The sequence below is a fragment of the Scyliorhinus canicula genome, unplaced genomic scaffold, assembly GCF_902713615.1.
Source record: "Scyliorhinus canicula unplaced genomic scaffold, sScyCan1.1, whole genome shotgun sequence".
Lineage (NCBI taxonomy): Eukaryota > Metazoa > Chordata > Chondrichthyes > Carcharhiniformes > Scyliorhinidae > Scyliorhinus > Scyliorhinus canicula.
In genome coordinates this window covers 180,235-204,512 of record NW_024055900.1, presented here as the reverse complement: position 1 = coordinate 204,512, position 24,278 = coordinate 180,235, and the positions used below count along the sequence as shown (strand labels likewise).

Below are 24,278 nucleotides of genomic sequence, written 5' to 3'. Positions count from 1 at the left end.
ATAAAGCACTAGTTAGGCCCCATTTAGAATACTGTGAGCAATTTTGGGCCCCATACCTCAGGAAGGACATACTGGCACTGGAGCGGGTCCAGCGGAGATTCACACGGATGATCCCAGGAATGGTAGGCCTAACATACAATGAACGTCTGAAGATCGTGGGATTATATTCATTGGAGTTTAGGAGGTTGAGGGGAGATCTAATAGAAACGTACAAGATAATGAATGGCTTGGATAGGATGGACGGAGGGAAGTTGTTTCCATTAGCAGGGGAGACTAGGACGCGGGGGCACAGCCTTAGAATAAAAGGGAGTCACTTTAGAACAGAGATGAGGAGAAATTTCTTCAGCCAGAGAGTGGTAGGTCTGTGGAATTCATTGCCAAAGAGGGCGGTGGAGGCCGGGACATTGAGTGTCTTTCAGACAGAAATTGATAAATTCTTGATTTCTCGAGGAATTAAGGGCTATGGGGAGAGAGTGGGTCAATGGAGTTGAAATCAACCATGATTGAAATGAAATGAAATGAAAATCGCTTATTGTCACGAGTAGGCTTCAATGAAGTTACTGTGAAAAGCCCCTAGTCACCACATTCCGGCGCCTGTTCGGGGAGGCTGGTACGGGAATCGAACCGTGCTGCTGGCCTGCTTGGTCTGCTTTAAAAGCCAGCGATTTAGCCTGGTGAGCTAAACCAGCCCCTGAATGGTGGAGTGGACTCGATGGGCCGAATGGCCTTACTTCCACTCCTATGTCTTATGGTCTCATGGTCTTATAAACATGTGGTGAAGTGGGAAGAGTGATTTCACGGTGCGAAGTTGTTGACCGTACTGTAAAATACGCAAGGCTGTACCGTGCCTTTTCGGAGGATGGGGGCTGTTCCTCGGCGTTGTGCTGAGCTACATGGGGACATTGCAGCAGGCCAAGATCGGACATGTGGACATGAGAGCAGGACAGTGAGTTGAAATAGCAAGCGACAGGAGAGTCTGCCACCAGTTTGGCTGCAGCATTTTACACACCAAAACACAAAGAGGTCAAATATAAGAAACACATAATTATCAATTCTTAAACTCAACTCAAGCATTGAATAACGGAACAAATATTGTGTAAAGTCGGTTGCTTTTTTCTGTAGGATTTCAGAATGCTGCATTAATAATAGAAGAGAGCATTTCGCCGTTAGAGATTTTCTGAAAAAATTCTTCAGTTCAATATAGGTTCTTCTACTGGCTTGTAAGTTTAGACATCTGTTTTAAACAAATAGACGTGTTCTTGTAAGAAGTGACATGGCCTCTCAGCCGAACCATGCGAAGCTGCAACAAGGCAGGTGAGTTGAAGGTGACACAGGTCCGTTGGAGTCTGCGCTGCCAGCTGTTTCTGTAGTGCAGTGGTTATCACATTCGCTTGACACGCGAATGGTCCCCGGTTCAAAACCGGGCAGAAACATCTTGTGTTTCCAGTTTAGTCTGTCGCAAAATGTGACCTCATTCTCGTAACTGGTCTTCATCATCGACGAATAGCCAAAGCCTATAACTGCTGTGGGCCAGTGGCGCAATGGAGAACGCCTCTGACTACGAATCTGGATTTTACAGGTTCGACTCCTGGCTGGCTCGCAGTTCCTAGTTTTGACGTCCCCTTTAGTTCAGAGGGTTGGACAGCTGGTTCCCGATGCAGAGCAAAGTGAGCAGGACATCATCAATTCTCGTTTCAGCTGTGGTTACTTATGAAAGCCCTGCCCTCTCAATTTAACTTCAAGCAAAACACAACTTATCTCCAATCAGCAAAGTTCAATATCTGATCCTTTGATGAGTTGAGACGTCAGTTTTAAAGAAACGGCTTCTTCCAATAAGTTTCATGGCCTCTCAGCGGAACCGTTAGAAGCTGCAACAATACATTGAAGTTCAACATTGCACAGGGCCACTGATTGCGATACTCCCAGCGGTTTCTGTAGTGTAGTGGTTATCACATTCGCCTAACACGCGAAAGGTCCCCGGTTCGAAACCGGGCGGCAACATAGCGTGCTTCTGAATTTGTGTGACGAATTTTTGCACTAAATACATTTCTTCCTCAATTTCGCACGTTCGAGGAGCATGAGATATGGTCTCGCATGAGATATTAAAATTCCTGCAACAAAGTCAGAAATACTGAATTTTCAAGACGCCGGGGGAAGAAAAGCCTTTACTATTTTGCCACAATTCGGATATCAGCAGTTTGTTCATCCACCACAGAATCTATCGGATGCAGATGAACATATTTAATCACTTCTTCAAACATGTCTAAATGTACGATAAAAGCAACTTACTGCGTATGCGTCAATGGGGAACAAAAACAGAAAACACAGGACAGTCTCAGCAGGTCTGACAGTCTCTGTGGAGAGAGATGGCAAGTGTCGTTTCGAGTCTGGGTCGAAGCCGGACAACTGGATCTTTGGTTAGGTTTAGATTGGCCGTGCGTGGGGGGAGAGCGACAGACGGCCAGCGATGGGTGGAGAATAACAAGAATGTGTTGTGCTGAAAGAAAAAGGGAATGTAAATGTTTCTAATCAGTGTTAAGAACGGTGCTGATAGAGGCGATGAGAAGATTAGAATGTGTTAATGGCAGAGGACAATGAGGAACAAGGGGCGGATTTCCCACGAAGGATGCGATTGGCTAGGGGAATGGGGAGGGGGAGACAATGGGAGAGGAAGACATATCAATGGAAGCAATGAAAAAATGTTGATGGAAATAAACATGTGGTGAAGTGGGAAGAGTGATTTCACGGTGCGAAGTTGTTGAGCATACTGTAAAATCGGCTGTACCGTGCCTATTCGGAGGATGGGGTGCTGCTCCTCGGCGTTGTGCTGAGCTACATGGGAACATAGCAGCAGGCCATGATCGGACATGTGGACATGAGAGCAGGACAGTGAGTTCAAATAGCAAGCGACAGGAGAGTCTACCACCAGTTTGTCGATGGAGCGAAGGTGTTTTGCAAAGCGGTCACCCAGTCGGCATTTAGTCTCTCCAATGCAGAGTAGATGGCATTGGGATCAGCAAATGCAACAGGCCAGATTGAAGGCTGTCTGAAAGTAATGTGTACTCAAAAGGACAGACACAAACGATACTGTAACTGACTTAGAGGAAATGCCAGAGACTTAACTGAACCAGCTTTGGGAAAGAAAAAACGGTCTTCCTGATGGAGAAACAGGAAAAGCCAGTGTGGGAATCCAGGCTCAAAGTTGATTTACAATTACCCCTCCTTTCTTCTACATGAACGGTATTTAGGCTGCAGCATTTTACACACCAAAACACAAAGTGGTTATCACATTCGCCTAACACGCGAAAAGTCCCCGGTACGAAACCGTGCAGAAACATCGCGTGCTTTTCATTTTGTGTGACGAATGTTTGCACAAAATACCTTTCTTCCTCAATCTCGCACGTTCGAGGAACATGAGATTTGGTCTCGCATGAGATATTAAAATTCCTGCTACAAAGTCAAAAATGCGGAATATTCAAGACGCCAGGAGAAGAAAGTCGATCTAACATCTGGATTGGATTGGATTGGATTTGTTTATTGTGACATGTACCGAGGTACAGTGTAAAGTATTTTTCTGCAAACAGCTCAACAGATCATTCAGTACATGGGAAGAAAAGGGAATTAAACAGAATTCAAGAAAATACATGAGAATACATAATAGGGCAACACAAAGTACACAATGTAACTACATAAGCACTGGCATCGGATGAAGCATACAGGGTGTAGTGTTAATGAGGTCAGTCAATAAGAGGGTCATTTAGGAGTCTGGTGACAGTGGGGAAGAAGCTGTTTTTGAGTCTGTTCGTGCGTGTTCTCAGACTTCTGAATCTCCTGCCCGATGGAAGAAGTTGAAAAAGTGAGTCAGCCGGGTGGGAGGGATCCTTGATTATGCTGCCCGCTTTCCCCCGGCAGCGGGAGGTGTAGATGGAGTCCATGGATGGGAGGTAGGTTTGTGTGATGGACTGGGCGGTATTCACGACTCTCTGAAGTTCCTTGCGGTCCTGGGCCGAGCAGTTGCCATACCAGGCTGTGATGCAGCCCGATAGGATGCTCTCTATAGTCCATCTGTAAAAGTTGGTAAGGGTTAATGTGGACATGCCGAATTTCTTTAGTTTCCTGAGGAAGTATAGGCGCTGTTGTGCTTTCTTGGTGATAGCGTCGACGTGAGTGGACCAGGATAGATTTTTGGTGATGTGCACCCCTAGGAATTTGAAACTGCTCACCATCTCCACCTCGGCTCCGTTGATGCTGACTGGGGTTTGTACAGTACTTTGCTTCCTGAAGTCGATGACCAGCTCTTTAGTTTTGATGGCATTGAGGGAGAGATTGTTGGCGTCACACCACTCCACTAGGTTCTCTGTCTCCCTCAGGTATTCGGATTCGTCGTTATTCGAGATCCGGCCCACTATGGTCGTATCGTCATCAAACTTGGAGATGGAGTTGGAACCAAGTTTTGCCACGCAGTCGTGTGTGTACAGGGAGTAGAGTAGGGGGCTGAGCACGCAGCCTTGCGGGGCACTGGTATTGAGGACTATTGTGGAGGAGGTGTTGGTGTTCATTCTTACTGACTGTAGCCTGTTGGTCAGAAAGTCAAGGATCCAGTTGCAGAGTGGAGAGCCAAGTCCTAGGTTTTGGAGCTTTGATATGAGCTTGGCTGGGATTATGGTGTTGAAGGCGGAGCTGTAGTCAATAAATAGGAGTCTGATGTAGGAGTCCTTGTTTTCGAGATGCTCTAGGGATGAGTGTAGGGCCAGGGAAATGGCGTCTGATGTGGACTGGTTGCGACGGTATGCAAATTGAAGTGGGTCAAGGCGTTCCGGGAGTATGGAGGTGATGCACTTCATGATCAGCCTCTCGAAGCACTTCATTACAACTGACGTCAGGGCCACCGGGCGGTAGTCATTGAGGCATGTTGCCTGGTTCTTCTTTGGTACCGGTATGATGGTGGTCTTCTTGAAGCAGGTGGGGACCTCGGACTGGAGTAGGAATAGGTTAAAGATGTCTGTGAATACCTCTGCCAGCTGGTATGCGCAGGCTCTGAGTGCACGACCAGGGATCCTGTCCGGGCCCATCGCCTTCCGTGGGTTCACTTTCAGGAAGGCCGATCTGACTTCGGAAACTTGATGGTGGGTATGGGTGAATTATGGGCTGCTGGGGCACTCGACCGCGGATTGCGGGTTACCTGCTCAAACCGAGCATAGAATGCATTAAGTTCATCGGGGAGGGGTGCGCTGCTGCCAGAGATACTGCTCGGCTTCGCTTTGTAGCCCGTTATGTTGTTTAGTCCTTGCCACAACCGCCGAGAGTCTGTCTGTGACTCTAGCATCTGCGGAGAAAGCGGAAAATACTGGAACAACTCAGGGAGTCAGGCGGCATTTGTCGAAAGGACAATAAAGCTCGGCTTTCACCATCACCTTTCATTAAAACCGGGACAGGTTAGAAATGTAGGGCGTCTTAACCAAGTGAAATCCCGGAGGCAGCCAACAGAACAAAAGGAAAGGGCTCTAATTGGGGGCAAGTCAAGAGAGATTAAATGAGAAGAGGCCTTGGGTTCCTGGCCACAAGGGGAGGTTCACATCAAATCAGAGAATGATTACACCACAGATTGAGGCCATTCCGCCCGCCGTGTCTGTGCCAGGTCTATGTCAGATCAACGGAAGCAACAAATGTCTGTTGAGCTTCTTTGGAACAATTCAAAGTCCGAGGTCCAGGAGGTCAGCGTTAAGATCCAGTTCTCCAGCCAGTTCAATTCTCCACTTGGGCTCTGTGGATTAGAAGGGCCACGTCCCTGTGGTTAACACATGAAAAAGGGACAGTTTAGTGGCTCACGTGAGACGAAATCTCATAGTCCTGGAACACACGAGATTCAGGCAACATTCAGGAAACAGAATTATTCTGTGCCCAATAATTGTACACACTTTTCTCACACGCAATGTTCGATGTTTCTGCCCGGTTTCGAACCGTGGACTTTTCGCGTGTAAGGGGTATGTGATAACCACTACACTACAGAAACCGCTGGCAATCGATGGACGTGCGGAATGTACAACCTCACTGTGTTGCTGCAGATTCTGATGGTCTGTTTGAGAGGCCAGGTCCCTTGTTACAGACTACAGCTGTTTCTTAAATTAACAGATGTCTCAACATATAAAGCCGTGAGATGTAGAAATTATATCGAAATAAACATAAGTTATATTTTGCTGAATGTCGGTCTTAAATTTGTGCTCTTTGCTCTCGAGGTCTGGTTCTCGTTTAAGGATTTTCAATCAATGCCTATGGGAGTGGTCGTGGGTTTAAATCCAGGGCAGGCTCTTTTCTCCAGGTCAGAGATTACGAATTGTTTGCGAAGCTGACGGCGGGGTTGATTTACATTGGCCCACTCTGAAAACGATTTCTCAGGACTCGGAATGTTTACGTCGTTTCTTTCCCCACAGATGATGCTCGAGAGAGAGAGACAGTGTCTGAGCTGGAGTGCGTTTGGATAAAATTGATGCTCCAGATCTGTGTTAACCACAGGGACGTGACTCATCTGATCCACAGAGCCAAAGTGGAGAATTGAACTGACTGGGGAGCTGGATCTTAACACTGACCTCCCGGACCTCGGCGTCGTGAAATGTTCCAAAGAAGCTCAACAGCCACTCGAGGAACAGCAGCGCATCTTTCCACTGGGCTCGATCCATTTTCACACTAAGTGTGTGTTCAACAGTTTCACACTGTAAATGCTGCACCCATTTTGTGTGTCCTTACATGGCAGATTTGGGTATAAATCTTGTCTTGACGTGTGCAATGTTCAACGTCAATGTGGTGCTGCAGCTTCTCTTGGTTCCGCTGAGTGGCCATGGAAATTATTGCAAGAAGCCGTTTCTTTAAAACTGATATCTCAACTATTCGAAGCATCAGATATTGAACTTTGCTGAACTGAAGATAAGTTATGTTTTGCTTGAAGCAAAATTGAGAGAGCAGGGCTTTCATCAGTCACCACAGCTGATGCGAGAATTGATGATGCCATGCTCACTGTGCTCTGCATCAAGAACCATCTGTCCAACACACTGAACTAAAGAGGACGCCAAATCGAGGAACTGCGAGCCAGCCAGGCGTCGAACCGAGAATCTCCGGATTTGTAGTCAGACGCGTTATCGATTGCGCCACTGGCCCACAGCAGTTGTTGGCTTTTGCTATTCCTCGATGATGAAGACCAGTTCCGAGATTGAGGTAATATTTCGCAACAGACTAAACTGGCAGCACCAGATGTTTCTACCCGGTTTCGAACCGGGGACCATTCGCGTGTAAAACGAATGTGATAACCACTACACTACAGAAACATCTGGCAATGGAGACGCCAACGGACCTGTGTCACCTTCAAGTCAGCTGCCTTGTTGTTGCTTCGCATAGTTCGGCTGAGAGGCCATGTCGCTTCTTATAAGAATACGTCTGTTTCTTCAAACCAGATGTCTAAACTTACAAGCCAGAAGAAGAACCTATATTGAACTGAAGCATTTGTTCAGCAAATCTCTAACGGCGAATTGCTCTCTTCTATTATTAATGCAGCATTCTTAAATCCTACAGAAAAAAGCAACCGACTTTAAACAATATTTGTTTCCTTATTCAATGCTTGAGTTGAGTTTAATAATTGATAATTATGTGTTTTGAGTACACATTACTATAAGACATCCTTCAATCTGGCTGGAATTGACAATTATGTGTTTCTTATATTTGACCTCTATGTGTTTTGGTGTGTAACATGCTGCAGCCTAAATACCGTTCATGTATAAGAAAGGAGGGGTAATTGCAAATCAACATTGAGCCTGGATTCCCACACCGGCTTTTCCTGTTTCTCCATCAGGAAGAGCGTTTTTAATTTCCAAAAGGTGGTTCAGTTAATTCTCTGGCATTTCATCTAAGTCAGTTACAGTATCGTTTGTGTCTGTCCTTTTGAGTACACATTACTATAAGACAGCCTTCAATCTGGCCTGTTGCATTTGCTGATCCCAATGCCATCTACTCTGCATTGGAGAGACTAAATGCCGACTGGGTGACCACTTTGCAAAACACCTTCGCTCCATCGACAAGCTGGCGGCAGACTCTCCTGTCGCTTGCTATTTGAACTCACTGTCCTGCTCTCATGTCCACATGTCCGATCTTGGCCTGCTGCAATGTTCCCATGTAGCTCAGCACAACGACTTCGTACCGTGAAATCACTCTTCCCACTTCACCCCATGTTTATTTCCATCAACTTATTTTCATTGCTTCCATTGATATGTCTTCCTCTCCCATTGTCTCCCCCTCCGCATTCCCCAAGCCAATCGCACCCCCCTTGGGAAATCCGCCCCTTGTTCCTCATTTTCCTCTGCCATTAACACATTCTAATCTTCTAATCGCCTCTGTCAGCACCGTTCTTAACACTGATTAGAATCATTTACATTCCCTTTTTATTTCGGCCCAACACATTTTTGTTATTCTCCACCCATCGCTGGCCGTCTGTCAAGGCCCAATGCTTCACGCCCCCCCACCCCCCCGATATTAGCAGTTCGTTCATCCAACACAGAATCAATTTGGTTTACAGATGCAGGTGAACATATTTAATCACCATTTCAAACATGTCTAAATGTACGATAAAAGCAACTTACTGCGTATGCATCAATAGGAAACAAAAACAGAAAACACAGGACAGTCTCAGCAGGTCTGACAGCCTCTGTGGAGAGCGATGGCAAGTGTCGTTTCGAGTCTGGGTGACTCTTTGTCGAAGCTGGACAACTGGATCTTTGGTCACATGTAGACTGGCGGAGTGTGTGGGGGTAGTGGGGCGGGTGGGGGGGGGGCGTGAAGCATTGGGCCTCGACAGACGGCCAGCGATGGGTGGAGAATAACAAAAATGTGTTGGGTCGAAAGAAAAAGGGAATGTAAATGTTTCTAATCAGTGTTAAGAACTGTGCTGACAGAGGCGATTAGAAGATTAGAATGTGTTAATGGCAGATGACAATGAGGAACAAGGGGCGGATTTCCCAAGAGGGATGCGATTGGCTAGGGGAATGGGGAGGGGGAGACAATGGGAGAGGAAGGCATATCAATGGAAGCAATGCAAATAAGTTGATGGAAATAAACATGTGGTGAAGTGGGAAGAGTGATTTCACGGTGCGAAGTTGTTGATCGTACTGTAAAATCCGCAAGGCTGTACCCTGCCGTTTCGGAGGATGGGGTGCTGTTCCTCGGCGTTGTGCTGAGCTACATGGGAACATTGCAGCAGGCCAAGATCGGACATGTGGACATAAGAGCAGGACAGTGAGTTCAAATAGCAAGCGACAGGAGAGTCTGCCACCAGTTTGTCGATGGAGCGAATGTGTTTTGCAAAGCGGTCATCCAGTCGGCATTTAGTCTCTCCAATGCAGAGTAGATGGCATTGGGATCAGCAAATGCAACAGGCCAGATCGAAGGATGTCTTATAGTAATGTGTACTCAAAATGACAGACACAAACGATACTGTAACTGACTTAGAGGAAATGCCAGAGACTTAAATGAACCAGCTTTGGGAAAGAAAAAACGGTCTTCCTGTTGGAGAAACAGGAAAAGCCAGTGTGGGAATCAAGGCTCAAAGTTGATTTACAATTACCCCTCCTTTCTTCTACACGAACGGTATTTAGGCTGCAGCATTTTACACACCAAAACACAATAGGTCAAAAATAAGAAACACATAATTGTCAATTCTTAAACTCAACTCAAGCATTGAATAACGAAACAAATATTGTGTAAAGTCGGTTGCTTTTTTCTGTAGGATTTCACAATACTGCATTAATAATAGAAGAGAGCATTCCACCGTTAGAGATTTGCTGAACAAATGCTTCAGTTCAATATAGGTTCTTCTTCTGGCTTGTAAGTTTAGATATCTATTTTTAAGAAACAGACGTGTTCTTGTAAGAAGTGACATGGCCTCTCAGCCGAACCATGCGAAGCTGCAACAAAGCAGTTGCGTTGAAGGTGACACAGGTCCTTTGGCGTTTGTGTTGCCAGCTGTTTCTGTAGTGTAGTGGTTATTACATTCGCTTTACACGCGGTTCGAAACCGGGCAGAAACATCTGTTGCTTCCAGTTTAGTCTGTTGCGAAATATTACCTCGATCTCGTAACTGGTCTTCATCATCGAGGAATAGCAAAAGGCTGGAACTACTGTGGGTCAGTGGGGCAATGGATAATGTGTCTGACTACGAATCAGGAAAATCCAGGTTCGACTCCTGGCTGGCTCGCAGTTAACTCCTGGTTTTGGCGTCCACTTTCGTTCAGTGGATTGGACAGCTGGTTCCTGATGCAGAGCAAATTGAGCAGGGCATCATCAATTCTCGTTTCAGCTGTGGTTACTTTTGAAAGCCCTGCCCTCACAATTTAACTTCAAGCAAAACATAACTTGTCTCCAGTTCAGCAAAGTTCAATATCTGATTTTTGATAAGTTGAGACATCAGTTTTAAAGAAACGGCTTATTCCAATAAGTTACATGGCCTCTCAGCGGAACAGTTAGAAGCTGCAACAGTACATTGAGGTTCAACATTGCACAGGGCCACTGATTGCGATGCTTCCAGCAGTTTCTGTGGTGTAGTGGTTATCACATTCGCCTCACGTGTGAAAGGTCCCCGGTTCGAAACCGGGCAGAAACATTGCGTGCTTCTCATTTTGTGTGACGAATGTTTGCACAAAATAACTTTCTTTCTCAATCTCGCACGTTCGAGGAACATGAGATTTGGTCTCTCATGAGATATTAAAATTCCTGCAACAAAGTCAGAAATACGGAATATTCAAGACGCCTGGGGAAGAAAAGCCTTCCCTATTTTGCCACGATTCGGATATTAGCAGTTTGTTCATCCACCACAGAATCTTTTGGGTTTACACATGCAGATGAACATATTTAATCGCCCTTTCAAACATGACTAAATGTACGATAAAAGCAACTTACTGCGTATGCGTCAATGTGAAAGAAAAACAGAAAACACAGGACAGTCTCATCAGGTCTGACAGCCTCTGTAGAGAGAGATGGCAAGTGTCGTTTCGAGCCTGGGTGACTCTTTGTCGAAGAGTAGACGGCGGGATTCATTCACATTGGGTTTGCTTTGAGAAGCTGAGCTCAAACTGCATGGAACCAATACGTTCCCGAGAAGCTTGTCTATGTGTGGGCATTTTAATGACTAATTCTGGTGGACTCAGACAGCTCTTTGTTCCTTTCATTTTATCAGTTCAACAACTTCAGACTGTGAACTCTCACTTCCCCCTGCACCACATGTTTTTTCCATCAACTTATCATCCCTTCCATTGATATGTTTTACCCTCAGCATCGCCCACCTCCCACCAGCACATACCATCCTACTTCAGCAATCTGATCCCTGTTTGTAATTGTTATCTGACGCACTGCTTACCTTTGTTCTGCCATTAACACATTCTGACCGCTTGATGCGCCATCAGCACCTTTCATAGCCTTGATTAGCCTCATTTACATTCCCTTTTTCTTCTTTCCCGAGACATTTTCGTCATTTCCCACCTTTTGCTAGCCCTCTATCGAGGCCCAATACAGCACTCCACCACCCCCACCCCCCACCCACAATCGTCTGAATCTCCAGTTCCAATTCTCGAGCTTTGACAAAGAGTCCACTTGACTGGAAACGACAGCTGCCATTTCGCTCCCCAGAGGCTGTCAGACCTGCTGAGATTATCCAGTATTTTCTGTTTTTGTTTCCGTTTGAAGCATCAGCAGTAAGTTGCATTTGTCACACATTTAGACATGTTTGAGATGGTGATTAAATATGTTCATTTGGAAATCGCTGAAATTCTGTTGTGGATGAAGTAGCTGCTAATATCCGAGCTGTGCCAATGTATGAAAATTCTTCACCTCTCATTGCCTGCCGAAAATTCAGTGCTTGGGCCTTAATGTTCAATTCAGTGGGTGGGGGGTGGGGGTCGTGGAGTGCTGTATTGGGCCTCGATAGAGGGCTAGCAATAGGTGGGAAATGACGAAAATGTCTCGGGCAGAATGAAAAAGGGAATGCAAATGAGGCTAATCAAGGCTATGAAAGGTGCTGATGGCGCATCAAGCGGTCAGAATGTGTTAATGGCAGAACAAAGGTAGGCAGTGTGTCAGAGATCACTTCTACCTTTGCTGCTACACAGATTCTCTACAATCAGATGGAACATGAACCGTGCAGGCTGCCCGGATGTTGACATTGTATCAGGATCGTCAGGATCGATTACATAAGAACATAAGAACTAGGAGCAGGAGTAGGCCATCTGGCCCCTCGAGCCTGCTCCGCCATTCAATGAGATCATGGATGATGTTTTCTGGACTCAGTTCCAGTTTCTGGCCCGAACACCATAACCCTTAATCCCTTTATTCTTCAAAAAACTATCTATCTTTACCTTAAAAACTTTTAAAGAAGGAGCCTCAACTGCTTCACTGGACAAGGTATTCCATAGATTCACAACCCTTTGGGTGAAGAAGTTCCTCCTAAACTCAGTCCTAAATCTACTTCCCCTTATTTTGAGGCTATGGCCCTAGTTCTGCTTTCACCCGCCAGTGGAAACAACCTGCCCGCATCTATCCTATCTATTCCCTTCATAATTTTAAATGTTTCTATAAGATCCCCCCTCATCCTTCTAAATTCCAACGAGTACAGTCCCAGTCTACTCAACCTCTCCTCATAATCCAACCCCTTCAGCTCTGGGATTAACCTAGTGAATCTCCTCTGCACACCCTCCAGTGCCAGTATGTCCTTTCTCAAGTAAGGAGACCAAAACTTGATGTGTGGCATTAATATCCTCTTCAACTCATATTTCAGTATCCAACTGCTCCACTGGGTCTTGGTGGCTCCAGTCTGATAGAAACCAACAGAAAATTAAAATACTTGCAAAATTCACAATCAGCCTCATGTCGACCAACATCACGTTCACCTGCAGCATCATCATTACAATTTAATGAACAATAATACCTGGTTCCACAGTGAGTGGAGAATGGGGGTTTTGCCGTGAAGAAAACACTGAGTAGCGAGATCATAACGAGGAGAGCGGCGAAGCTGTTCTCCGCGATAGTTCCAGATCCAATCGCTCTTCAGGGCAGGCAATTATCTGTCAGAGCTGAGATTCAGGTCCCACTGCACTGCTGATCCAACCAGACACAAGAGTCGCGAGTATCACAATGATGTTGGAGTGCGACCAGCAAACGGAAACTGTGACCAGGGACACCGCAGACTCAAAGTTCAAAATGTGTGCGGCGATGATCAGCTGCAGTAACAAGTGATGGAGCGGAAATAGCGACAATTGAGTATCCAACCGCCTTTGACCATCCTGCATCTGCTCACGGGTCAACTCACTGAGAACAATATTGTGTCGGAGGGGCCGTAAGGGGCCAGATTCAACTGACACTACATATGCCTATTTGAAAGAGCTTTTTCTACTGCCCTTTTTACCCTGCATTTCAACCCCGTGATGTTTTCCGTTCTCAAGTTCCTACCTGTTGACATGTTCTATTGATTCTTCTTCCCTCGTCAATTTCGGCGCCAGACGCCAAATGGTATCAAATCACAGTACAATAAATGCTGTTTGATAGTGCATGGTGCGGTGGCCAAGAAGGAAAACGTTGGTTTTGTAAACCAAAAGTCGCGGGTTTAAGTCTTGCCTGTGCCTCGGTGCGGCTGCGTGAACCCTCAGCTCACTTTGTACTGATACATTGAAAATTATCTGTCATGCTTCATTATCGCCCACAAACATGAACTGTCATTCACCCCTTCCTGTCTTCTTTTTAGGACGTTGTGCTTTCAGCTAATTAAACAATTCTGTATAATCGAGTCTCTGATAAAAACAAAATTCTGAGAGCATCCGTTTACTCGCTTTTGTAGCTTCGTTATGATCAAAATGAACAAAACTAGTCTGTTCAGCCCTGTTATCATTCTGATTTATAACCTCCGCCTGTCCTCCAAATTCTTGGCAATCTTTTGACTTCGTCCTCCCAGGGCTAAACAGAGAACTCCAACGGTCATTTGCACAAATTAAGCATCATTGTCTGATTTAAAACACCCACAGTAACAACAACAGTGTCTAAACAGCTGAAATGTAGATTTCTGGCTCGGTTTCCCGCCCTGGTGTGTATTGCAGTAAACTCTGAATCCACTCAGTAGCAGAATTCTGACGCAGAGTTAGCAGAATCCAGCAGCAGAGGGCGCCAAATTCATGCACGGGCTTCACAAACTCACAAACTCCGGTGGGATGGGAGGCGAATGAGATCACAATAGACTCCCCTCCACAACTCGCGCACTGCACTGAGCTGAATAGAGCCCTGGTTCGCTTTCTCCTTCCCAATCTTTGACTGAGTCCAGTCCAATTCACTGAGAGAGATTAAGTTGGAAATGTTTCTGGCAATACTGGCGGCGCTGTGGCACATTGAGTAATGCTCATCAATCCGGACTAACTATTAGGAGTCATGGGCCAAAATATAATTAACGATCGGTAATATCTATGTAGTGTCTAGATGGGAGATTCCACATAAACTCGCAGATAATAGCAAATAGTATCAACTCGGTATAAACACTGGGTAGCGCAGTGGTTAGCACTGCTGTCGCATGGCATTGAAGACCTGGGTTCAATCCGGCCCCGGGTTACTGGCTGTGTGGAGTTTGCACATTCTCTCCATGTTTGCGTGGGTCTCATTCCCACAAACCAAAGATGTTCAGGGTACGTGAATTGGCGCACAACGTCACAAAGCTGTACTTGCAAAGGCTCTGGGTCTGGTGCCTATTTGTCAGTTGGCATCTTCGAAATGTGAGCTAATGGCACAGTCAGAGTTATCATATTGTAAAGATCCTGTCGTAAAAATAATGATGGAAATCAGTACTTTACAAAGGTAACCCGAGTGGAACCGCATCTCGGTGTGGAGTTGGTTCACTATTTATCCCTGGTCTCCTCAAAACAGTAACTATTAATAATGCTCATGCACTGGATTGCATTAATCGTTCATTATTGTGCATTAGGCTGATCTAAAATGATTTCTTTCACCTTCCAGCTTGATTAGAGATAAAGATCTACCGAAACAAATAGATCAATATTAATTTTGAAGAAAAGCGAGTTACACCCAGAAAAAGACAAAATGACGGATAATATGAGACAGAGAAAAGGGAACAAACTGAAAAACACAACCAGGGGTGGAATCTGATTGGACAGAATTAGTTGTGTTTAGTCCTCAACTAACAGGCTGGTCCACAGCTGACATAAAAGCTGCGAGACAAGCCAATCGTAGCACGGAGGAACGCCCCTCAAATTCCCAGTAAGTGAAATCTGCCTCTGATCTGAGTTTACTCTGTGATATGAGACTAGAAGCACCAACATATTTGAAACAGTGTTGCTGTTCATTTTACAACCAGGAACCATGTGCTCGCTGTGTGCTTTACTGATAATAATGGTCTTGCTGCCCGGTGAGTCGGAACTCAAATCCTCAGTCTGTGTTTCATGGGTTATATTTACTCCCAGATTTCTGACACATTCTGTATGTTGTTACAGGAACGAGTGGCCAAGATTCAGTTTCCCAGGAGCCGCCTGAATTAATGGTTCAGGAAGAACAGACAGCAATGTTGAACTGCAGTTACAAAGCACAATTCTCCTCTCCAACTCTCTTCTGGTATATCCACTACCCGGGGAAAGCTCCGAGATATTTACTGAAAATGTTCAGCAAGGGACAGGGTGATAAGTCACCAGAGTTCTCTGACCGGTTTTCTGCTGATTTGGACCAGGATAGGAAAACAGTTCCTTTAAATATCACCGGGGTCCGTGTCTCTGACTCTGCCGTGTATCTCTGTGCTCTGAGCCCCACACTGTTACAGAGGCACAGTCAACCCGTACAAAAACCTGCAATGCACTCTCACCTCCTCTTCACGGAATCAGATCTGTCAGTAGAATTGTGAACTGCTAATATTAATAAAACAATATTATAAATGACAGCTTGCCCGAATGATCTTTTTCTGTGGTGCTGAATGTTTGTCATTCCGATTTACTGGACTCCGAGCGGCTCTGTAAATGGGAGGCTCTGATTCTGTTATCAGAACAACATGAACTGTTACAATCCGTGCACCATCTCGAATGTTAACCCCGATAAAGAACCAACATTTGTTTTAATGCTCGTTTTATTATTAGTCTGTAGCACAGAGAACGTAGTTGTTCAGTCGCTGAGTTTCTTCAAGGATGGTTCCAAAGATCTGCGGATATTAAGGCAAATAGACAGTTGTGGATAGTGCAGGAGGGTAGATGTGAGGTAGAACAGCCATGATCTTATTGAATGACAGACCAGGCCCAAGTGAAGGAGCAAATGGTCCCCTGCAGCTCCTGTTTCTTATTCTCTGAAGCTATTCAGTTCAGTTCATTGTTCTGAGAACAGTTTCATGTGGTTCCAGGACCCTTGTTCTGACGTCATGGAGTTGAGAACAAAGAAACTTTGAGTTGATTGGATGAAATTTAGGGCACAGGAGCTCAGGGCTGATTGGGTGCCGTCTTTAGACTCTGTCAGGAACGAACCAATCAGTCGTGAGGTGGGATATGACTCAACATCTTGTCAAGTCTTATCTGAAACAATTCAGCTTCAACTCACTCTGTTTAAATCCACCACCAGCTCTGTGAACATGTTGGCTGTTATCTTTTACACATTTCTCGCAGCCGCAGTTCTCTTAACTGGTAAGTTCCGAAGTTGCACCATTTTCACTTTGCTCGTGATATCGACATATAAATCATCATTTAAATGCATCTCTCCTCCGTTTGCAATCTATTGCCTTAACTTGAAACAATCGTGACAATTAAAAAATAAAGTCTTCTATTTCTAAATGTTTTCAGCGGTCAGAAGTGAAGATTCTGTCTCTCAGGAGCCGCTTGCAGTGACACAATTTGAAGGAGACTCGGTGACCATTAATTACAGGTATTTGATCACAGCTGCTTCATATTATTTACAGCTGTACCGGCAGGACAGGAACAAAGCCCCCACATTATTGATCTACATCTATAACTACGGAAACGTTCCCAGAGCAGTGGGTGTGGAGTCTCGATTTTCTTCATCAATAAACACTTCGAAAAGTGAGGGGAATTTCACCACCCGGGAGCTGCGGCTGTCTGATAGCGCGGTGTATTTCTGCGGACTGAGAGACACAGTGACAACAACTCGAGAGAGCCTCGTACAAAAACACTGCCGCAGTGTGACAAAGAGAACAGATGGCTAAGGGCGAAAAGCTGGACTTTGCGAACCAATCAGCAGATTTTTCTGATTTGAAATAAATCCAAATGATTGACAAGCAATAGATAATAATAATCTTTATTGTCACAAGTAGGCTTTCATTAACACTGCAATGAAGTTACTGTGAAAATCCCCTAGTCGTCACACTCTGGCGCCTGTCCGGGCAGCGCTGAGGAGGTTTCCTCTGCTCCATTTTACATCGAATACATTCTGAGCATAACGTTATGATATGTTTTTAGAGCATTTGTTCCAGTTTCCAAATTAAATATATTGCGACAAAAATGCTATGAAAATATTTGATATTGTATTCCAGTCTTTAAAGCAGTGACACAAACGGCGTAAATGCAGTAGCAGGCATATAACACTGAGGGGAGCTCAGGACAAAAGTACAAAAACTTTGTGCATAAAGTCTTGTCCGGTGTGTTCAGATTCGCTACCGCGCTCCTGGCGCTTTCTGATGTTCTTTTCCATTTGACTTTTGAAGTTACCATTAGTCGAGGTGTCTAGAACGCGCGAAATCTGACCTTAAGGATAATTTACTTATTTAGCATTATTCATCAACTTCTAATCATGTCCGGAAAATAACTCCTGTACATTTTCTAAATTAAGGATTGATTGTTTGTGAGCACAGACCTGAGCATTGCTGAAAATAAATATCGACGTTTATCGTCCTGTACTCGTCAGGACAATGGTAAGAACAGCAATGTCAGGGGAAACAATCGAAAAGGGGATGATTTAGCTCACTCAGCTAAATCGCTGGCTTTTAAAGCAGGCCAACAGCACGGTTCGATTCCCGAACCAGCCTCCCCGGACAGGCGCCGGAATGTGGCGACTAGGGGCTTTTCACAGTAACTTCATTGAAGCCTACTCGTGACAATAAGCGATTTTCATTTCATTTTTCATTTCAAAATGTATTTTTTCAGCCATATTAAGCATTCTCAGTTTTAATATATGTCAGTGACATTAACATTGAGAAATCGGGTTATTATGATTATTAAGATTTTCCTCACCCGGTGGGCATTGGTTTGCACTACAGACTCATATTTCAAACCCAAAATTACTGGTCCTTCAGAGATTTCCTGAACCGCGGTCAGTGATATAAATAGTTCTCGACCACCTTCACAGTTTGTTTTCTCAATGGTTGCGACGAGTTCACAAATCTCCTCACATCAGCATCAACTAATTCTGCTCCCAGTAAATGCGATAATGGGACTGAATCTGTCTTCGATGTGAATCATTTTAGATGGTGTATATGTGGATTGTGCTCGGGGGTCTGTGCTCACAGGAAACCATTCACGTTTCAGTGTCTGAGCCGCTGTGAAAACCAGCTCGCACCAGACTGCAGCTGTGATCCACAAACCTCCGGCAGCTTTTGGACGAGGCTTTCCCTCGTTCCCATCACTGTGAGAGTCTGTGCGCAATAATAGACCGCGGTGTCAGACAGCCGCATCTCCGAGATGGTCAATCGGTACAACTTGTTTGACTGCTGAACTGTATCTGAAAACCGGTCCTGAGAGAAATGCGCCTTCAATTCAGAACGGCCGTCCGTGTCCTTCCGGACTGCAAACGCGGACTGTTTGTCTGGGTACTGACGGTACCAGAATAAGTATAAAGCATTGTCGATATTGGTGCAGGTTAGAGTGACACCTCTTTCTGTCTGGGTTTCCTAGTGCTTGAATCACAAACTCCAGTGTACAGGTGTAGCAAATAATGAGAATATTGTTGTTTATTGTGAGGTGAATTCATCACAAAAACATGGAGGTTATGCTTCAGTTATACAGGGTATGGATGGGATCACATCTAGAATATTGTGCAGTAGGGCGCGATTGTTTGCAATTTTCTAATGGTCTCCTACTGTGACTGTCACCGTGGAGGCCGGATTATTGTTTCTTTGCTGAGCATTAACTGGAACCCTGACTGTTAGGCTTTTGTACGGGACCCGCTATATCTGTAGCAGTGTGGGCTGCAAGGCACAAAGATACAGTGCACTGTCAGACATCAGTGTGTTGCCCATCATTAGCTTGCTAATCTTGGCAGTTTGATTTAAGGTAGCTGAATCGCGATCGGTGATGTCAGGGTGTCTGTAAATGTTCTTTCCCAGAACATGAAGAATGTATTGTGGAGCCTTCCCGGGACTCTGACTGTACCAGTACACGTACGGGTTCGAAGCGCTTGTCTTCAAGTTGCAGGTTAGTGTGACATTACTTTCCTCTTCGATCTTTATTTCAGCATCCAGCTGCTCCACTGTGTCCTGGTGGCTCCAATCTGACATAATAATATATTAAGAACAACAATCAATATGAGCCCCAAGTAGATCAACTTAATTTTCACCACCACTATTATGTTTACCAACAATAACGTCAGGGTTACAGCAGCCAGGAGGAGAATGGAATTTTACTGGGAAGGAAATACTTACTGAGAAGTGAGATAATGGTGAGCATCTGAGCGAGTCGGTTTCCCATCATCCTTCCTGAGTCTGGAACTCTGCAGTGAGAGGAATCCTCTGTCAGAGACAGAAATACGGATCCCCGTCACACTGCGCTGCTGATCGACCAATGGCAGAGCCAACAATTTCTCCATTAACACAATTGGGTCAGAGCGACAGCAGCAACCGGAAGCTGTGGACGGGATACCGCACACTCGGTGACTCTCAGCTGTAATCGGAGCGGAAATAGAGAATATGCAGAAGACTGTGACCATCCTGCACCTGCTCAATGTTCAAGAGACTGAGAAGAACTAGAGCAGGAAGGACATAAAGCAGCGAGAATCATTGAATCTTGGAGCACCGACTGAGACAATTGGAATAATTAACCAAACCATTTTTCATTCACGCATTTTGCATATATACCTGATTTTTTTTGTTCAAGATACATATAATTTCATTTTGAACGTTGCTATTGAATATTATGTCCAGATTTGAACACATGGCAGTGTAATAAGTGAATGTGATATTTCCCTGCTTTTCTCTCTCATAACCTGGCGTACATGGATTATCGAATGTTCTGCTGATTGAAACAATTACATCTGATCCGTTTCATTAAACGTCTTAAAATCGTTACCACTACAATTAAGAATCTCGCTGAACTGATTGATAAGCGAAGAACAGTCTCAGTTCGTCATTGACTGCTGAGGTCACAAGGGGTCTGTCCCCCCAGCAGTGTGTGGGTGGAACAATGAGTTGAACAGAGCCCGGATTCCCTCTCTGCTTCTCAATCTCTGCCTCATCCCATTCCCATCCACTCAGAGAGATTCAGCCAGACATGTTTCTTTTTTTAAAATAATTTTTATTGAAAAATTTTCAATTTATACAACAATAACGCACCTTAGTAAAATACCAAAAATAACAATAATATTAACAATCATAAACATTGGCCCCACCTCCATGAACAACACAGCATTTTAACAACAACGCAAATGAACACAATATAAAGTTACAGAATAGACATTACAATAAGGAACACCCCCCCCCCCCCCCGGGTTGCTGCTGCTATTGACCAAGATACCTATCTTTGAGCCAGGAAGTCCAGAAAAGGCAGCCATCGTTTATAGAACCCTTGTATTGATCCTCTCAGGGCAAATTTGACCCTTTCCAGTTTTATAAATCCCGCCATGTCACTGATCTAGGTCTCCACACATGGGGGCCTTGCATCCTTCCACTGTAGCAGAATCCTTCAACGGGCTACTAGGGATGCAAAGGCCAGGACACCGGCCTCTTTCGCCTCCTGCACTCCCGGCTCTACCGCAACTCCAAAAATCGCGAGTCCCCACCCTGGTTTGACCCTGGATCCAACCACCCTCGACACCGTCCTCGCTACCCCTTTCCAGAATTGCTCCAGTGCTGGGCATGCCCAGAACATATGGGCGTGGTTCGCTGGACTCCCCGAACACCTGGTGCACCTATCCTCACCCCCAAAGAACCTACTCATCCTAGTCCCGGACATGTGGGCCTGGTGCAGCACCTTAAATTGGATGAGGCTAAGCCTCGCACATGAGGAGGAAGAGTTGACTCCCTCCAAGGCATCCGGCCAAGTCCCGTCCTCTATCTGCTCCCCGAGTTCCTCCTCCCATTTAGCCTTCAGCTCCTCCACTGACGACTCCTCCACCTCCTGCATTACCGTATAGATGTCAGACACCTTCCCCTCTCCGACCCACACCCACGAAAGCACTCTGTCCATCGTCCCCTGCGAGGGCAGCAAAGGGAATCCCTCTACCTGTCGCCTAGCAAACGCCTTTACCTGCAAGTATCTGAACATGTTCCCTTGGGAAAGGCCAAATTTATCTTCCAGTTCCCCCAGGCCCGCAAACCTCCCGCCAATAAACATGTCCCTCAATTTGCTGATGCCCGCCTTTGCCACCCCCTAAATCCCCCATCCTTGTTCCCCGGGATGAACCGATGGTTGCCACCCAGTGGAGCCTCCATCGAGCCCCCTGTTTCCCCCCGTGCCGCCTCCACTGTTCCCAGATTTTTAGGGTCGCCGCCACCACCAGGCTCGTGGTAAACCTCTTAGGGGAGAGCGACAACGGCGCCGTTACCATGGCACCCAGGCTCGTATCTCTACATGACGCATTCTCCATTCTTTTCCACGCCGCTCCTCCCCCCTCCATCACCCAGTTACGCACCATTGACACATTGGCTGCCCAATAGTACCCCAGAAGGTTGGGAAGCGCCAGCCCGCCTCTATCCCTCCCTCGCTCCAGGAACACCCTTGTTCTTGAAAATACAGAAAAAATGTGTCATTTCCAACATGGAAGTCTGGCAATATCTGGTCTGAGAGGGTACAGGGAAAGATCCCACAAAGGGTTAATAGCAGCTGCAAAGAGCAGGATTGTAAAATGCAGATTATCAAACACACAGGTTTCATGTGGTAAGCTAAAACAATGCCTCACACCTTCATGGAATGTAACTATCTCAGGAAGTATCTGGAAAGGCATGGATGAGAGTTTCAATTGACGAATGTTTAAAACAGGCAGGTCTTTCAGTTAAATTTTAGCATACAGCTAAAAGCAAAGTCTCACACCTTAATTGAAATAAACTCTTAGTAAACAGCTGGAAAGGATGGAAGATGCTCAGTCGAATTTGGTGTAAATTCTAAAGTGTAAAATTCTATGGACATCAAGTCAATTAAAAGAAAATTGGAGACGACCTGTCTACGGGAGACACAATTTTAAGTCAAAATCAAAGGCAAAGTTATGAGCTGGGGACAATTGGAAAATTAAGCGATTCAAAAGCAGGAAGTGGAGGTAACAACTATTGAAACCGGGGCGTTTTTTAAATCAGATCTGAAAGGTGACGTTGTGCGTAAAGTGAATAGTTGGTTGTATTTGGATGTTTGCATCAAGGATACTTTTTGACAATCAAAATGAAACATGCTCATTTACAATAAAGTCGTTAAAACTTGGTGACTCTTCGAAAGAGAATATAAATCTGAAGAAAGGGGACAGCCACCAGAGCCAACTCTCACAGCTCGGTGCATGGGAAGGATAGGACACAGCAACCGAGTTCACCAGCGAATACAACTCAAGAAGACAAGATTTTAATAAGATCGATTGTCAAGGTGGGCCTGAAGGTCCCTTCAACCAACAGGAAGGATCCCAAAGCAAGATCTTTTTTCCTTTCTGTAAAAAAAAGTGTTTGCAGCTTTTAAAAGAAAAAATATAATAATAAAATAATTTAACCTGAAAAAGTGGTTATTAGCCTACTTTACTTCCTTAACAACGCAGGACCCAGGACATCGATGCTACTAAGGGGTAAGTAGGTAAAATTCTTCGGTGAAGGTATACTGGGGGATTACTTGAAAATATAGTTTGACCTAAATAGCACCCACCGAAGCCTGCATCGGAGTCAGGGAGTGAGAATTCCTGTTCACCGTTTAGAATATCGACCTTTATTTGGTATAGGGGGAATTCTAAGAATAATGGTGAGTTTTAAATTCATGGCGCCCAGCGTGGAGGCCTAGAATATTAGAAGTTTCTAGATAAAGCGAGGCTAGCATATTAGAAGTTTCTAGTTAAGCAGAGTAGGGGCTAGAATATTAGAAGTTTCTAGTTCCCAAGAAACGGTTGGAATATTAGAAGTTTCTAACCGGCACAAAGGCTAGAATATTAGAAGTTTCTAGTCTGTGTGAGTCAAACTTTACCTGCCGAGTTTAGTTTGGAAAGTCATGTGTGATTGGCTTTTGTAAGGGTATTCTCTGGATCGAGGGGACTGAAGCTCAGTTTGGGTGTGAAAAATCAGTAGACTAGAAGGTACTGACCCTGAGAAAAAGTCTGCAAGACATTTTGGTGATAGCACTAAAATCTTGCATCCATTACTGGTAAAAGAGGCCAAATAATAAATCATCCTCAGAGTAAGGCAGATTGTGCGGATATTTTCTGGAAAATAGGGACGCTTAGAATCTTCAGAAACCAATAACCAATCGACCCTTAACTAAAACAGGAAGATAGTGCCTTATTCAGACTTGGATAGGGCCCAGAAAGGGTACTTATCCTTAAATTCAGAGTGCACCTGAAAGGGACAACCAGGAACAGAAGTTAAAAATCCGAAAAATGGCAATTAGGGTAATTCTCTTGCCCTGGAATACAGTCAAGAGAGATGTAGCAATGAAACAAGAATGGAAGAAATTAAAAGAGCTAAAAAGATCCTGGAATAGAGAGATGTATCCAGACGGAGATATCTCCTTCTTTGTTAGAGTGCCTAAAGCCCTGCAATATACAGATCCAGTAGGGATTCTTCAAGCACTTTGTGAATTTGCATTTGAAAAGCAAGCTGAATCACTAATCTTGTTCGGACACAGACAGAAGCATGCAGCTGCTCAAGTGGGCAAAGTGTGCTCCAAACTGGGTAAAATCATTGACGAAGAAAACATGAAAGAAATAATACAGATTCCTTGTGAACACAAAAGTAAGTCTGAAGTGGCAAACAAATATATAAAACAACTGCAGAAAAATGAAGCATTAGAAATGGAAAATGACGAGGAATCAGTCCTAGAATCAGATAGCAGAGTAAAAACAGTAGGGTTTCAAATAAATGTGCCAAGTAAAAGTGCAGAT

At 44.9% G+C, this 24,278-nt stretch overlaps 4 non-coding genes and 2 gene segments (V, D, J or C); 5 read left to right on the top strand and 1 right to left on the bottom strand.

Annotated features, from left to right (window-relative positions):
* The first annotated feature begins 1,360 nt into the window (after positions 1-1,360).
* Positions 1,361-1,433, top strand: trnav-gac. The gene has a single exon. It is a non-coding gene; the product is annotated as a tRNA-Val (tRNA).
* A 495-nt stretch (positions 1,434-1,928) lies between these two features.
* On the top strand, positions 1,929-2,001 carry trnav-aac. The gene has a single exon. It is a non-coding gene; the product is annotated as a tRNA-Val (tRNA).
* Positions 2,002-7,246: 5,245 nt separating this feature from the next.
* trnav-uac lies at positions 7,247-7,319 on the bottom strand. The gene has a single exon. It is a non-coding gene; the product is annotated as a tRNA-Val (tRNA).
* Positions 7,320-10,565: 3,246 nt separating this feature from the next.
* Positions 10,566-10,638, top strand: trnav-cac. The gene has a single exon. It is a non-coding gene; the product is annotated as a tRNA-Val (tRNA).
* A 4,745-nt stretch (positions 10,639-15,383) lies between these two features.
* On the top strand, positions 15,384-15,915 carry LOC119961276. The segment is given in 2 exon segments: positions 15,384-15,429; positions 15,515-15,915. Coding segments are annotated over 2 exon segments (447 nt in total).
* Positions 15,916-16,626: 711 nt separating this feature from the next.
* On the top strand, positions 16,627-17,214 carry LOC119961275. The segment is given in 2 exon segments: positions 16,627-16,678; positions 16,835-17,214. Coding segments are annotated over 2 exon segments (432 nt in total).
* The last annotated feature ends 7,064 nt before the right edge of the window (positions 17,215-24,278 follow it).